Source organism: Talpa occidentalis, unplaced genomic scaffold (assembly GCF_014898055.3).
Source record: "Talpa occidentalis isolate TD23 unplaced genomic scaffold, MPIMG_talOcc4v2.1 talOcc4.6, whole genome shotgun sequence".
Lineage (NCBI taxonomy): Eukaryota > Metazoa > Chordata > Mammalia > Eulipotyphla > Talpidae > Talpa > Talpa occidentalis.
The window spans coordinates 124,479,102-124,496,247 of NW_023604972.1; the positions used below are offsets into that span (position 1 = coordinate 124,479,102).

Below are 17,146 nucleotides of genomic sequence, written 5' to 3' on the forward strand. Positions count from 1 at the left end.
CTTCACCCTAGGCCTTCCTGTGGCATAGTTAAATTTTTCTAAAACACTTAAATCAATTGGAGAACTCTTTAAAAATATAATACCCTGCTTGACCACACCCCATATTCTCCAGGCGGTAGGGCCCAAGGATCCCATGTGCTTCTGATTCACCCATGGTATGTTTTGGGGCCAGTGGCATAGATGACATTAATCCCATCAATATTATCATTCCTCAGCTCATTTTTGAGGGATTACTATATGAACCACCTGGGTGCTTGTGAAGTGTGTGTGTGTGTGTGTGTGTGTGTGCGCGCGCGCATGCATGCATGCATGCATGCATGTATGTGTGTATACACATATATGGGCATAAACTCATGGTACATGAATGGAATCTTATGAATTGTTGAATAAGTGCACGGCTAGGGAAGCGTGAGTTGTAGGTGAGATCACTGGACTAAGCTGCCAGCGGTGCTTCATAAATACTATGATGAAATCTTTAAGAAATTGAGAAATTGTACACATCTTTGGCGTAATTAAGTGTACATACTTGGAATGGTAGATGGTTAGTTTTGAAGATAATGAGGATGCCAGATTAGTCAGGATGAAAGGTTTATATTGGGAAGTAACTGGAAATAGGAAAGGTAAACCTTTTTGACTGCCTGGCTTAGAAACATACTGAAATTTATTCTTTTTTTAGTATTTATCTAAAAATATTTTTGAAGGAGGGAGATACTCTGAAAATTCAATATAAAAAAAAAATCCTTTCATTGTATACTTTTGAGGACATGAAGAGTACACTTGACAGCATATTTCATCCTCTGAAGTTCTTGCTTTGAAAGATTTCCCAGTGGTAAGAATTTTGGAGAATTTATTAAAATTTTCAAGGCATTATCAATACAGTAAGTACTTTATTGATGTAGAACTTAAAAGTATTAATCATCTCCAGACATGTTGCCTTGGCCAGTGGATACTTCGGCCATTAGCAAGAATATTTTATATTCTTCCACAAAGATGGTATGATAGATCTAGAACTTAGTTCATTCCTCACTCCCATAAATTTAGAGAGACTGTAGATACTTTAATCACCATTTCCTCTGTTGATAAAATAGCATGGTATCTAAAATTAAAGAAACATGATTGTATAATTCCACTTTCAAAAATGTATCCTGCTGCTTTAATGTACAAAATATTGGGAAAACCTCTTAAACTTAAATAACCTATTGCTACTGTTGATGGGCATTTAAATAATGTTATTTATATAGGTCACCTGTGCCCAAAATTGTTAATAATTTTTGAAAGCTGTGGTCAGCTTTGCAAGACATTATTGAAATTTTGATTGCTAAATTGCATTAAATACTCTAAAGATTTAAGTGTAAGTAGTTTCTTAACTACTGTGGATGAATTTATAGAAGTCTGTCTACTTTGTCACTGTCTAGAATTTGTCAGAAGACTGACTGGGACTATATAGTTATAGTTGGGGTAACCAGCTTACCCCAGTTGCTGGGGACTTTCCCAGTTTTGACACTGACACCCCTCTTTCTTGTACGGACCAGATCACCAGCCAGACTCTAGCTGTTGGGCATTGCTGTAGAACACAATGAATCTTATTGGCCTCTATTTGGATCAATTCTGTAGCCTTTGGCTCTAAAACAATTGAGCCAAAGACCCAGAATCTCCTAGTAAGGATTTAGTGTGTAATTTGGGCCAGTTCTGGGAGTTGTGTGTAAGGAGGTTGCTCAAACATAACCCTCCATGATTTTACTATCTTTTCGCCAATTTAAGCCTTCAGGATGAAAGGTACTTTACAAATGGCTCCTTGTATTTCAGCAACTTAAGAAGGAACAAGCTGTTCGCTTCTTCCTTTAGTAGAAATGAAAAAAAATGAGGCTTTCTATTAAAAATTCAAAAGTGGCCTATGTGGACATAATTAGAGAAGCTTAGTCATTTGGCTTTTGTGCCACCATACCTTCTAATTTAAAGTGTAGAATGAAAGGAATCACAAGGTACACTGAGAACTAATGGGAAAAAAAATACTATATAGAGAAATCTGTCTGAGCGTCCTGAGGAAAAGTCAGCTATTCATTTGAAATGTGAAATTAAAGCAGAATAAGCCCTCACTTCTCTTCCCCGTGCTGTGGAATACTTCCCCTGTGCCTTTAGAGAGGTTAAGGAAAAGTTATATCTGACTGGGTGTCCTTTTAAAAGTTTAATTTCTAAAGGTTTCTCTGTGGGCTGCAAAAAAGGACAAAATCATTGTTCATTATGCCAAATGGCACAGACTCATTTACAGAATGACATTATAGTTTTTATATAGTATAGCTGCTATGATTAAAAGGTTTTAAATGACATTTTCCCTTTGGGGATGAGGCTTTCCTAGAAAAAATCCGATTAATTTCTCCCCTACTTACGTTAAAGTCAATACTTAAAGACTTCTTATGGGAATAAATGGCTTTGATGTTTCTCTCTAGAAACCAAGTTCTGTCCGCATCGATCAACTGGATCGTGAACAGTTCAACCCCGATGTGATTACTTTTCCGATTATCGTCCACTTTGGGATACGCCCTGCACAGTTGAGTTATGCAGGAGACCCACAGTAAGATATTTCTCGGTGTTTGTCTTAGCCAATTTCACCTTCTACTAACACCTGAATTAGCAGAAGAATACCCTTTAGTGGTTGTTTTCCTTTAAAAAATTAAGACCTGAAATGATCTGTGTTTCCAAATTTAGGTTACCAAATGAAACAAGTTTTGGTAGCTCCTGAAGTATTTCTTCAACGTATTTCAGTGCAGGAAATTATTATTCAGTAGATTATTCTTGGCAAACATGGTCAACATGAGTCCTGTGCATTTTTAACCTTTTTTCATTAGTTTGTCATTATACTTATTGTTGTTGTTATTTTTGCAGTGCTCTCTACAGGAAAATAGCACTGTATTGGTTTTTAGCACTGCTGAACTTATGCAGAATTCTATTTTGGGGACATTTTAATAAGAGCTCAAGATCCCATGCAAAATCATGGGTGACCAAGAGAGGAAATGCCCATGATATCTGACTCTTAGCGTTGACGTTGCCTTTCACATTTGGGTTTTCCAACTGGCATGTTAGTATTTTTCTGGGTGAAGATGAGGATGTGTGGGAATGGAAATATATACCATTATGTTCTTCAGGATTTCTACTTTGTTAAACAGTTTCCTGACTTAATTTTTTTTTTAAGGATTCATAGTGGGAGAAAAGGGCATGGGAGATTTTCAATTCATAAATACAATTCTGGCTGATCTATTAGAAGAGGCTAAAGGGTTTTGTTCTTTTTTTCCCCCCTTTGGATAAAAGTATGAAGCAGTGAAGCAGGCACTGTGTAAGTACTTCTTTCTTTCCTCCATTCTCTAAAAGAATTGTTATCAAAACGGAGAGCTCCAACTAAGGCCAAGAAAGGAACAGTTTCAATATATCAGAAAATCCTTTAAAAGTCCCTTCTTGTCAGAAAAATGTTAGTAGAATGTGATTAGGCTCTCGTGGACTCTGAGCTGGCAGGAGTGTGAATTGGTAAAGGACGGCATGTTCTCTTCACTTCCAAGGGCTTCCATAGTATCCTTTAGGCCCATGCAGGTACCACATGTTTGGCTACAAGTATGCTTATTCTTGTCATGAGATATAGAAATCGATATTTGCCATTTGTCTTTTTCCTTTCCCAGTGGAAAAATGGACACAGCTATAGAGCTTGGATACCGGCACAAACGGGGTTCTCTTTCCTAACACTCTCCCACTTTTACTTACAGTGTAGGCAGTTGACAGGCCTTATCAAGTAAAGGGTCTTTCAACAAACACCAGAAAATACAAATTTAAATAAAAGGTGTCACATTCAAAGAAGTAACAGTGAGAAATACTACATGTTTTTATTGGTTTTTATGTGTCATCTTTGGAATTCTTCCCAGAGAAATTCATCTATATAGTGACACCTTATTTTGAAACCAGATAAACAGTAGCCATCTTAATTGCCAGGTTCCAAATGACTGTTGGTCATCCTGCCCTCAACCCCCAAATCATATCCTTTCTTAGAGTGAAGGTTTGCTGCCATTAAGGATATTCAAAAGAATGCAATTTATGATTGCACAGGCCTATTGAAACAACTGCTTTTATTGCACTTAATATGTCCTTTTCTCTTTGTCTAAGATGTCTGTCTGTCCTTTTCCTTAGATACCAGAAGTTGTGGAAGAGTTATGTGAAACTTCGCCACCTCCTAGCAAATAGCCCCAAAGTCAAACAAACTGACAAGCAGAAGTTGGCCCAGAGAGAGGTTGGTATGAACCCCATTCTTCTGTGACTACTGAGGAAGAACTTCAGGTTTATTTCAAGACTGCTGCATTGCACTGTACTTCTAAGAATAGACAGAAAAGTACTTTTACAAAAATGATACTTTATTCCTCTCTTCACAGTATACTGATTCCCCTTCCCCCCCATATTTTAGTATCTTAAGGAAACATTTCCCCCCAAGAAGTCCAGCTTCTTAATAGACTGCTGTCACTGAGGGCCAAATATATCTTTTATAGAAAGTGTAAAACTTGCAGAATCAGCTTTTTATTATGAATAAGATTGTATATAATGTGACTGAGTTTTACTCAATATTCTCAGTTTTAAGGTTGATAAATATTGTCTCTATATGCTATCAGTATAATAAGGCAGAATAAGATTTTATATCCCAAACTCCATGTTTTTTTACTAATGGATAATATTTTCCCAGTATTCTAGAATCATTTATGTTTTCGTTTTAACTTTAAGAACAAATGGTTTCAGTATCAATACAGATTTTTGTCTCAATAAAACGTTTTATTCCATGGTTGTGTAAGAAAGCAAGGCTTTGAAGTGGGGAAACGTATTTGAATTCTGTCTTTGTTGTTGACTGTGATTGGAGCCAGTCAGCTTATTTATAAAGGAGGGAAATAAGGCCTAGATAGGCTGACTGAAGTGACCCTCGATTGGTGCACCCAGGGAAAAAGGTGCTGGTGCGGACTTCTAAAGTGTTCCATTTAACTTTCCTCCTAGTGATTGGCCTGCAGTAGGAACTTGGTGGTGGTGGGAGTGGCAGTCTTTGCGCCTCCTGTTGTTAAGAATTCCTTAGGAGATTTTTATTGAGTTGTGTGCACACAAAACCAAAATTACTTTATATCTATTTTTAACTGTAAATGCCTAACATAAGAATTGATAAGCATATAATTTTTACCTGCTAATTTCAAATCCCAAGCACAATTTGTCTGGACTCACCAGAATGGTAGATTTGGTTTAGATTTTTTACGTGGTTACAAGGAAAGGCTGGCTTATACCCAGGGCCTTGAGCATCCTGGCCTTCATTTCAAATAAAATATTGTAATTTTATGTGAAAAGGTTTGAGTACCTGAATGTAAATTTGATAATGAATTCAGCTTATTTTTTAATGCTTGATGTTTGGCTCAATATTGCTTTTACAACTGTCAGGTTACTCATCATAATGAGTTCTTTTCTAGGAAGCACTCCAAAAAATTCGACAGAAGAATACCATGAGGCGAGAAGTAACAGTGGAGCTAAGTAGCCAAGGATTCTGGAAAACTGGCATCCGTTCTGATGTCTGTCAGGTGATGATGCTTCTGAGAACACAATTACACCCATATATTGCTTCCTTTAAAAGGCTTCTGTATTATAGTTGTTCTAATTCTGAAAAGTGTTTCAGAACATATTACCTTGCAGCTAAGTGGAACACCCACCATAATTGTTTCCTATCACTAGGGTCTTGTTTTTGTTGTCAGTCTTGTAGATTTTTGTGTCTGTTTTTGCTTGGGTTAGGGGGCATTCAGTACTGCTAAGTTCTGGCTCTGAATGTTGAATGAAGGCAGATCTGTAATAGAAATGCACCTGTCTAATTGCAATGAGATGTATAGGTGCTTATCAACAGACAGACCCCTGCAGCTGTACAGGTAGACTCTTTTTTTTTTTTTTAAGATCCACCTATTTATTCATACAAGCACTGGGTACAGTCAGAAGCGCGGGAGGGTGAGAGAATTCACCAGAGCCAGAGCGGGGAGCAGAGCAGGCAGAAGGACCGAAGTACACTGCTGAAGGGAGCAGCGGGCGGCAGGAGAGGTCTGCGCGCCATGTGGGACCATCTTCTGGTGGCCGGGGAACAGCTGGGGATCGAACCGGTGCTGCAGAGGCTGCGGGCAGCTTCTCAACCCAGTGCTCAACCGCTGCGCCACTGGGGAGGCCCCCAGGTAGACTCTTGAAGGCGGTGTGTACACACTTTCCAGACCAAAGACTCAAACTTATGTTGCTGTGAACCAAAGACATTAATGAATAGAATCAGTTTAAATTTCATATTTGAACCAAGTGACATTATTTTTTCCTTAGATGAACTCCGTAGAGGAATATTTATGTTATATATAACTGACTCACTAGTAAGTATTTTTGCTTCCCCTGTTGGTAGAATTTATGCCAGATTAAAGATTACCAACCCCAGCATATTCTTTGACTTTTCACTTGACTCTGTAGTTGCAGTTGATCCTAATTGCACTCTGTAGGAATTATAATACAGATTATGAGTCCATAATGCAGCTTGCTGAGTTCAGCCTTTTGGAAGAATTCTTCTGGGCTTCCATTTATTTGTTTTGATGGTTGCATGTATTGTAAGTTCAGGCATTCTTTGGTGTTCATTTCATCATTATGAGTTTTTTTTATATCAATTTTTTATATCAATTATATCGAACAGTAGGATTTAATTCTATAATTAAAGTTATTGCTGTGATTCGTTTACCATGTGATATCCAAAGCTAAATATTTTTACATTAAGATAAACTGTTATTGATGCAGAATTGCTAAATAGTTTGAGAATAATCATCTGTAGAGATATCTAGCTACATCCTCTAAGTCACAGTTATTATGGCCATCAACCAATATTTTTTACCTTAAATACTTTTCAGAAGTGAATTACCTTACTTCATTAATTCTCTTAGGACCACTTGAAGCAGTATCACCCAGTTTTCTGTTTGTAACTGTTTCTCCAAAACCAACATAAAATCCTCTTTAAAAATATAAGAAAAATGAGCAGTCTACTCTAAATGTGTTCATCTCAGTGATAAGGCAAAGGTGATTGCTTGAAGAGATCACAAAATTGTGTGAGCATTAAGAACTAGAGACCTTCTAATTCAGTGGTTTTTATTTTTTTTTAAAGATTTATTTATTTATGCATACAAGAACTGGGGTACAGGCCAGAGGTGTGGGGGTGAGACTATTCACCAGAGACAGAGTGGGGAACAGAACAGGCAAATTAACTGAAACACACTGCTGAGAGGAGCAGCGGGTGAGTCAGGAGAGGTCTGCTGTACCATGTGGGTAACTCCCTGGCTGGGGATTGAACTCGTGCTGCAGTGGCTGCGGAAAGCTTCATAGGCTGCATCTTAACCCCTTGCGCCACCAAGGAGGCCCCCTTCAGTGGTTTTTAAATCTGACTTTTTGGTTAACATTTTTTTTTAAACAAAATCCTGTGGAGCCCTAATTTGTAAAAAGATAAAAAATGACTGGTGGGTGTTGTGGGTTGTGGGTGGAGAATATATCCCATTCCCATTGTACTTGATATCCTACCCCCCACCCCCATGTAGCAGTCCCTACGGCAGTTTCATTCCACTGGATACACTTTTTTAAAAACACTGAGCCCCTTTCCCTTTCTTTTGGTAAAACAAGGGTGCTAAGTAGTTGGTCCACTGCATTTTTATGTTCTTTAGCTGTGTCACCATTGCTCTGGCACCTCAGATTAGGAGCAACTGAAGGACTCTGATATCTCTCTCTCTGTTTATCATACTTGACATTCCGTTTTGAGATGGATAAGCAAAAACTCCCTATCAGTTCCTTTGATGAACTGGTCAAAGAAGCTTATCTTGATTTAAACTCTTTGAGGGTGAATATGTTTTCATCTAATAATAGTTGCTCCTCCTGTAGGACTCCCACACTTCCAAAGATAACTGCCACCTGCTCAGAAGCCATGCTTCCATTCTCTGGTCTTCCTAATGGAAGGCTTTTAAGATTTCAGTAAAATTATCCTCACATGTAAAAGACTTAGTAAAGAATATAAATTACTGCTTATGAGTTCAGTGCTGCATACAGGAACAACTTAATAGTTTGTTTAAAAAAAAAGTGCTGCTTATATGGAGTGAGCCATCCAGCTACCTGAGAACTTGCTTAAAGCAGAAGAGAAAGAAATCTGAACACGGTAGCAATGTGGGGGTGGTGGGATTGGGGACTGTTAACAGCAAAAATAAAATCATAAAGCCAGCATGTTTTAGTGAAAGAGTCCTTACACACACAAATCAAATCGTTGTAGAGATATTCTCTAGCTCTCAATGTTAGAACTGCAGGAAGTATCTGTTTCTTGACATATTAAATATTACTTCACCATCAGTGAATATTCTTGGATTGTGAAAGTAAATTGTTACATGCACTGAGTATAAAACATCAACTTAAAGAAATGCCATCTTGAGAGAATTTGGAGGTGTTGCTCCTCAACTCATTCATTACCAACTTCAAATTTTAAATGCAAAAACTTAGCATAAGATAAAAATGACTTTGGGGAAAATGACAAGAGTAAATGAACTTAATATTGACTTGTGACTCAAGCTGAGTACATTTTGCTGTGAATATTATGCATTTGGGCTCTTCCTTATTCCAGAATGGTTTTTAGGTGGTCATTTTGTTGATAAATACGGGAATAGTTAAAAAACATGATTATACAAATCATGGACTCCATGCGAAAATTATGAAATCTGCTACTGCTGTCTGTGTCAGTTGAACAGTTAACTTCTCTTGGACTGTCTCATTCATATCAGGAGGTCAGAATGGTTTCTGTATTATACCTACATCTTACAGAAAGCTTTTAATTATGGAAATGTAGTTTCCTGTTTGGGGTATTCCTTTATGTCTGTGATTATCTGTAGGTTAATGGTACCAGGTACAGATATTCATGTTACTGTGTCTTAAGTAAGATCTTTGTGCTTAGGCCTCAAACTGGATACACAGATTCATTTTACTTTTGATTTTAAGGTTTCCTTTAAAAAATTTTTTAGGTTTTTCATGATTGCTAAAAATCTACAGAATTCCAAACTCAGATTTACAGAGCCAGTAAATCTATTCCTTCTAAACTGTTCTTGTCCTCCCTCACCCCTGCCATTTAACCATTTTAAAAAATAGTTTACAGTAAGTACACACACATACACTCTCTCCCCCCTTTTCAATCAACATTGGCATTTTATATACTTTTCTATACCTTGATTTTCTTTACTTTACCAATACTTCTGAGAGATAACAGTTTTGTAGATAAAATTGAGACTTTGGCTATCTGGGATACATGATGGACCTGGGTCTTATGTACCTTTCCATGGTATTCCCAAGAAAAATGTTCTTTGGGAAGAGAGACTGGCTCTATTTGGAGTCAGTTTAGAGAAAATGGTGAAGGTCTCAGAATTGATTCACATGTGTAATAGTTAAAGGAAATAAGACTTAGGTTAGCTAAGAGAAGACTGTGCCATTCAGTGTATTTTGTATGTCTCCAGCTGAACAACTAGGTTCATAGGGGTAAATCTCCAAAGAGGCAGATTTGGGCTTAATGTTAATAATTTTTACTCTAAAGAGGGTCTTTTTTTCTTGACAGGTAATGATCCCCTTTCACTGGCGGTATTAAATAAAGGACATAATGCACCAGTTTGAGTTTGCGCTTTAGAGATAGTTGTGCTGCATGATCTTCATAACTCTTTCACCTTGAGTTTACAGCATCAACTTCTTGCGCTCCCTACCATTTAAATGCCTGAAAAACTTTATTATACTTTGGCCATATACTTTGTTTTCATATTATGCTGTTTTTAATACAGCACTTACAAAAACAAGTTGGACAACATGCCAGTAATTCAGGTCTTGATGGCATATCTTGTGGAGGCCGTTGATGACAAAAAAACTAATCTTCATCTTTTTTTTCTTCCTCAACTCTTGTAAGCCCAGCACATGGAGGTGCTCAATATGTATTTGTTGAGTTGAGCTGAGAAAAAAACTTTTACTGATTAGAGGTCCTAATTGGGAGAACTAATCCTTCTTTATACATTTATAACACAGAAAACTGATTTCTGTAGTTTCACGTCAACTCATTTTCATGTATTTTTAAACAATGCCAACTTAAAATACTTCAAAGACTAAGATGCTATAAAGCATATGTCAGTCATTCTGTGGGCTCTGCCCACTCCCTCAATTCTAATGAATAAGACTTCTTCACTCTCTTGAATTCTAGGGAAACATAATTTAAAAAAAGAAAGATATGTCTTCCATGAAATAATCTCCCAATAAGGAATCTATAGCCAAATCAAAAGTGATTGAAACAAAATAAGTTTCCTGTTCTCAGGCACCATGTATTGTGGTTTATAAAAGTTGTCTTTTTAATGTTAGATCACTAAGTGTTAAACTTAGACTGGTCTTTAGTTGAGAAGTTCTTTACTGGAGGGTAGTGATGGGCTTTAGGGGTCCATGAGCTTATTAAAACTGCATGCAGTTCTTGCATCTTTGTGCCCATAAACATTTTTTCTAGGGCAAGAGTCATTTTTCTTAGATTCTCAAAAGTGGCATTACCCTGACAAACTCAGAATCGGTGAGTGTCCTAATCCATTCTCAAAAGATGGACAAGGAGGCAACTCCTTGTGAGTTCCTTGATGTTACCCTGCTGAGTACTGATGAGCCAGAGCTGTTCCTGCATAATTGACAGTTAACGGGCCTGGTTCTGAGCAATTTTTGTATTTCTTTATTTAATACTTTTAACTATGCTTCCAGGTGCTATCCTGGTCCCGTTTTAAAGTGAGGAAACAGACAGGTTAAATAACTCATCTCAAGTCCCACAGTGAATGGGCAACAGCAGGATTTGGGTGCAGACATTCTGGTTCCAGAGGCCGTACTTTCTAACAGCTATATCCTGCCTCCCCGCCCCAACCCCTATTGGAGGATTCCCCAGGATGCCATACAACCCTCAGATTGTTTCAAGACTTTGTGAGATAGAATTTGAGAGATGAAATGGTTCTTGCTTGTTGTAAAATAAATGAAGTGTTTTTGTGAAGTGTTATAGTTAAACATATTGGAATATTTTTTATCCTAGCATGCGATGATGCTGCCTGTTTTGACCCATCATATCCGCTACCACCAATGCCTAATGCATCTGGACAAGTTGATAGGGTATACTTTCCAAGATCGTTGTCTGTTACAGGTAAGAATTACTCTCCTGTACACTCACATAATAACAAGATAGCAGTGATTCATCCTGTAGGTTACAGATAGAGGACTGAGTTCTCTGCTATGGGAGATGGTAGAGATGTTTAGAAACATAACTCTCTCCATTACTCTACTCAGGTTGCCTCTGCCACTTTTAAACCCTTTTTCTCACTTTTTCTTGATGCTATTGCTGGTGAAATAGACTAAAGCTAGAATTTACCTATCAAACGTGAATCTTCTCTTTCAGCTTTTCTGTGAAAACTTTTCAGATGCTGAATATACTAATTCCCCTCTGAAAGATACGGATTTTTGGGTTTCTTTTCACAAGAGGACTTGTACCTTAGCTCTGGAAATTTGACAGAGGAGGAGATTAAGATAGAAAAATCAGGCTTAAAATTTATCAAGATAGAAAGATCTCTTTCCCATTTCATTTGAGAGGATATAAAGATGGCACTTCTCTTGAATTTTTAAGACTGAACTTATTTCACTGATATTTTAGCTGGCCATGACTCATCCCAGTCACCACTTAAATTTTGGAATGAATCCTGATCATGCCAGGAATTCTTTGTCTAACTGTGGAATCCGACAGCCTAAGTATGGAGACAGAAAAGTTCATCACATGCATATGCGGAAGAAAGGTATGTGTGGTTTCTACTCTTGTGTTGGGCCTATGTCCCCTGATGTAAAGTGAAGCCCCTCCAGCTTCCCTAGTAGAACAAGGGGTTAAGTCTCAGCACCATGACGCTGTCCGCAGCCACTGAAGCACCAGTTCCATCCCCGGCCAGGGAGCTGACCCACATGGCGCGGCAGACCTCTCCTGTCTCGCCTGCTGCTCCCCTCAGCAGTGTATTTGAGTCAGTCTGCCTGTTCTGTTTCCCACTCTGTCTCTGGTGAATCCTCTCACCCCTCCCCCACCCCTACCCCTTCACCCCTGCCCCGCACTTCTGACCTACACCCCAGCTCTTGTATGCATAAATATATAAACTTAAAAAAAAAAAAAAGTGAAGGCCCTCCAGGAATGGTTTTCTGGGTGACTGATTCTAATTCTTTTTCTTTTTTTTTTTTAAGATTTATTTATTTATTTATACAAGCACTGGGTACAGTCAGAAGCGCGGGAAGGGTGAGAGAATTCACCAGAGCCAGAGCGGGGAGCAGAGCAGGCAGAAGGACCGAAGTACACTGCTGAGGGGAGCAGCGGGCGGCAGGAGAGGTCTGCGTGCCATGTGGGACCCTCCTCCGGTGGCCGCTGGGGAGCAGCTGGGGATCAAACAGGCACTGCAGAGGCTGCGGGCAGCTTCGCAACCCAGCACTCAACTTCTGTACCACCGGGGAGGCCCCTGATTCTAATTCTTAATGCTTTCTGATCCATTTATTATTATCTTCACTTTGTAATAAGTGGATGCGAGTTTTTTAAAAAAATTTCTTTCTCCTCTCAAGTATTTTTTTTTTTTTATAAATTAGTTTTTTGTTAACTTTTTTTTTTTTTTTTTATTTTAAGATTTATTTATTTATACAAGCACTGGGTACAGTCAGAAGCGCGGGAGGGTGAGAGAATTCACCAGAGCCAGAGCAGGGAGCAGAGCAGGCAGAAGGACCAAAGTACACTGCTGAGGGGAGCAGCGGGCGGCAGGAGAGGTCTGCGCGCCATGTGGGACCCTCCTCCGGTGGCCGGGGAGCAGCTGGGGATCGAACCGGCGCTGCAAAGGCTGTGGGCAGCTTCACAACCCAGCGCTCAACCGCTGCGCCACCGGGGAGGCCTCTCTCCTCTCAAGTATTTTAAGTAACTAAGTTGATTAAACTTGTAGACATGTAGCAATTAAACCTTTTAAAAGTAAAACCGGGATGAGATAGGTGAATTTCTTTCTCATATCAGACGATGGTGCTAGAATGCTTCTAATAGTGTTTATTTGTGGTTTTGTTCTTTTTTTTTGATAGGAATTAATACCTTAATAAATATCATGTCACGCCTTGGCCAGGATGATCCAACTCCTTCAAGGTAAATTAGATTTTATTTTATTACAGCTTTATTGAGATATGATCCATATACCATACAGTTGACCCAGGCATACAACATGATGTTTATTTAGCCTTTTCACAAAATAGTGCAACCATCATCACTGTCAAATTTTTGAACACTTTCATCACCTCAAAAAGAAACCTTGTGCTCCCCATTCCCCTCAACCTGCCTAGTCCTAAGCAACCACCAGTCTACTTTCAGTCTACATGAATTGGCTTATTATAATCATTCCTTGTAAGTGGTATCATGCAATATATGGCCCTTTGTGACTGGCTTCTCTTACTTAGTATAATGTTTTCAAGATTTATGCATGTTACATACATATCTTTACCCCTTTTTATTGTTAAGTAATGTCCCATGGGAAAATATATCACATTTTACTTATCTCTTCCTCAGTCGATGGCCCCTTGGGTTGCTCCCACATTTTGGCTATTATGAATGATGTTGCTGTGAATATTTATGTCGGGTTTTGTTGGACATATATTTTGATTCTTTTTGGGTATGTGCTGTGAGTACGATTTGTTGGGTCATCTAGTAACTCTGTTTAACCAGACTTTTCCAAAGTGACTGCACCGTTTTATTTTTTTCACATTTGAAAAGGACAGGTTTATTAGGAAAAGGAGAAAGAAGGGAGGAACCCGTATAGTAACAGGCGGCCAGGAGAACTTGCACCATTTTATATCCCCGTGGCGATATAAAAGGCTTCTCATTTCTTCACTTCTTTTCCAACTTTTTTATCTGTCTTTGTGAGTCACAGCCTGGAGGGTATGCAGTGGTACCTCATTGTGGTTCTGTGGGTATTTTCCTGATGGCTCATGATGTTGAGCATCTTCCATGTGCTTATTGGCTTTTTGTATATCTTCTCCAGACAAATGTCTGTTTAGATGCTTTTCCCATTTGTAATCGGGTTATTTTTTGTTGTTGAGTTACAATTACATTTTTTATATATCCCAGATACAAGTTCCTTATCAGAGTATTTGCAATTTTTTTTCCTTGCTCTCTGGATTGTTGTTTAGCAATTGTGATGTATCCGTGAAAGCACACAGGTTTTGATGAAATCCAATTTAATTGTTAGTTTTGTTGTATTTTGTTGCTTGTGCTTTTGATGTCAACTCTAAGAAACAATGCCTAAATAAAGTCATAAAGATTTACCTCTATGTTTTCTGAAAGTTTTATAGTTTTTTTCCAGTTATTTTTAGCTGTTTCGTCTATTTTAATTTTGGTGTATAATATGACATTATACACAGCTGCATTTTTTTGCTTGTGGATAGCCAACTGTCTCAGCACCATTTGTTGGAAAGGCTAATCTTTCCCCACTAAATCATCTTGGCACCCTTTGAAAATCAATTGTTGGCATATCTGAGATTTTACTTTTAGATTTCCAGTTCTAGTCCATTAATCTATGTCTGTCCTTATGCCAGTACCACCACCTGTCTTAATTATTGTAGCTTTGTGGTAAGTTTTGAAATTAATACATCTAACTTTCTTTTTTTTAAGATTGAAATCTCTTCTGAATTTATTACATTTCCACATGAATTTTTTAATTAGCTCATTAAAATTTTTTTGCAATGAAACCAGCTGGATTTTGTTAAGGATTATGATCGATAGATCATTTTGTGATCAATTACGTTCTTAATATTAAGTATTAATATTGGATGTTTTTATCTTTTTTAATTTCTTTCAACGTTTTGTAGTTTTCAGAGTATTGCTTATCCTTTGCTAGATTTATTTAATAAGTATTTTGCTCATTTTCATACTGTTGTAAATGAATTTTCTTAGTTTCATATTTGGATTGCTCGCTGTCAGTGTATAAAAATATAATTGATTTTTTATATTATTCTTGTTTACTGCTATCTTCGTGAATTCATTTGTTAGCACTAATATTTTTTTAGTGGATGCCTTAAGTTTCATTTTGTATATGTTCATCTCATCTCAGGAATTTGGCCAGAAAATTTTTTTTTCCTTCGTGTAGTTGCCTTGGCTAAAAGCTTCCCGCACAATATTGAATCATATTGGTGAGAGAAGATCCCATTCTTCTTCCCAATCTAAAGAGGAAATTATTCATTCACTATTTAGTTTGCTATTAGCTCTGGGATTTTCTCAGGTGCCATTTATCAGGATGAGGAAGTTGCCTTCCATTGCTAGTTTGCTGAATGTTTTTATCATGAAAGTCTGTTGAGTTCTCTGAAATGCTTTCCTGCATCTATTAGAATGATCATGTGTTTCTTTCATTTCTGTGGTATGTTGTGTCCATTGATTTTCAGGTGTTAAACCAACCATGCTTTCCCACTTGATCATGGTGTATAATCCTTTTCATGTGCTGTGAATTTAGTTTGCTAGTGTTGTGCTGAGGATTTTTATGTTGACATTCATAAGATTTGCTGGTCTGATTTTTCTTTTCCTGTGATTTTTTTTCTGGTTTCATTTATTAGGATAATACTAGCCTGACACAATGGGTTGGAAAATTTTATGTTTGTTTTTCTTATTTTATTTCTTGACTATAAGAGATACCATCATATATTAGCGTTCTCACTTTCATGTAGCTTTGAACTTCCAAAGTCTCTGGTAAGAAAATGGGCTAGTCAATTTCTATTAAACTCAACACCTTGGAAAACTGGATGCCTAATGCCCAAAGGCTGTTCTCAGGTGGATTATCTTTGTGTGTGAAGTACAACAGGTTATATTTTGAAAGTCAGTAGAGAAAATTGCTTGAGGGTGGCTTCCTTTTTTAAGTGGGGAGTTGAAAAATTGAATAACTGGGCTTGTCACTCTGAGCAATGTTAGAAGTGACAGAGAGTTGAGATAATTGCTGCCACTAATAACTGGTGTCCACAGCGATGAGAAAGCCCTGGCATAGCTGGCATAGCTTCCTGTTCCACCATATTCTTCTTAGATCACTTTTCTCTTTAAATTGTTCTGCCTTCTGCTGCTCTCTTTTGAGGTTCTCACAAACCAAACTGTCTTTACTCTTCAGTCAGGAAAGGTCGGATAAAACTCCAAATTTTCAGTTTGAAGATAATCGTGTGCCTTAATGTGGTATTCTGGGAGAGTCTAAGATAGGAGAGAGCTGCCTAATTAAAAGAGCCTTAATCATACCCACAGAGGTCGTGTGGCCATGGTTTCCTTTTACCCTGCCATGTCATAGGCTTGCCAGCTGACCAGCTCTGTGCTTTAGTAAGAGGAGCCCTGAGTGGTCCTCAGTCCCTGCTGGAGCAAGGCTGCACAGACCAGAGACCCTCACTTTTCAATGATGAAAGCACAAGGTTGTTATTTTTCCCATATCCACTTAATCCATAGCTATTGGTGTATAAATTATGTCTTTGGGTAGCATCGATTTTTGTTTTCTTTTTCTCTATTACAAAAAGGTGGCTTTCATACTACAGCAAAAGGAATGATACCCAAGAAAAGGGTTCTGAATTTTACCATTTTGAAAATGATACCATTGGTGGAGAATAAGCAGATGGTCTCCTCCTTTGGCTTTCGCCCTTGCTTCTTCTGTGGAGAGCCTATTGCCGTGTGTCTGATCTCTTTTGCTGATGCAGAGTTGACCCCAAGTTTCTGTTCAGAAGGACTGTCCTAGTCTCCAGTCTGCGGCTGCTATTTGACAGCTGCACTCTAGCGATCCCCAGCTGCGCACAGCCCTGCAAGTGCTACTGAAGAAGCTGCACACAAATTGAACTCAGCACATATTTATCCAGTGCCTTGGAACTTGAGGCAGTTTGTGAGCCTTTTAGGGAATGCAAAGGCAAGTGAGACAAAACTCATCAGGAGGGGCGACCACCTGGGCTGGGGTGTGGAGTGAGAGTGCTGTAAACATAAATAACTTAATGGAAGGATGACTGCCGCGTGCTTCCGTGAGGGCCCAAAACAAAACACACTCACACAACTGCCAAGGGG

The 17,146-nt window shown here is 38.3% G+C and overlaps 1 protein-coding gene across 4 annotated transcripts in view; it reads left to right on the forward strand.

Moving 5' to 3' along the window:
- The window catches only part of DROSHA (drosha ribonuclease III), a 103,146-nt gene that overhangs the window by 46,782 nt on the left and 39,218 nt on the right, over window positions 1-17,146 (forward strand). For 3 of the 4 annotated variants that reach the window (XM_037530351.2, XM_037530354.2, XM_037530353.2), the window contains 6 exons: window positions 2,448-2,572; window positions 4,171-4,270; window positions 5,475-5,582; window positions 11,120-11,227; window positions 11,732-11,870; window positions 13,168-13,228. In XM_037530351.2, coding sequence (XP_037386248.1) covers window positions 2,448-2,572; window positions 4,171-4,270; window positions 5,475-5,582; window positions 11,120-11,227; window positions 11,732-11,870; window positions 13,168-13,228 — 641 coding nt within the window. The remainder of the gene's footprint in view (window positions 1-2,447; window positions 2,573-4,170; window positions 4,271-5,474; window positions 5,583-11,119; window positions 11,228-11,731; window positions 11,871-13,167; window positions 13,229-17,146) is intronic. The other variant, XM_037530352.2, reaches the window with a different exon arrangement.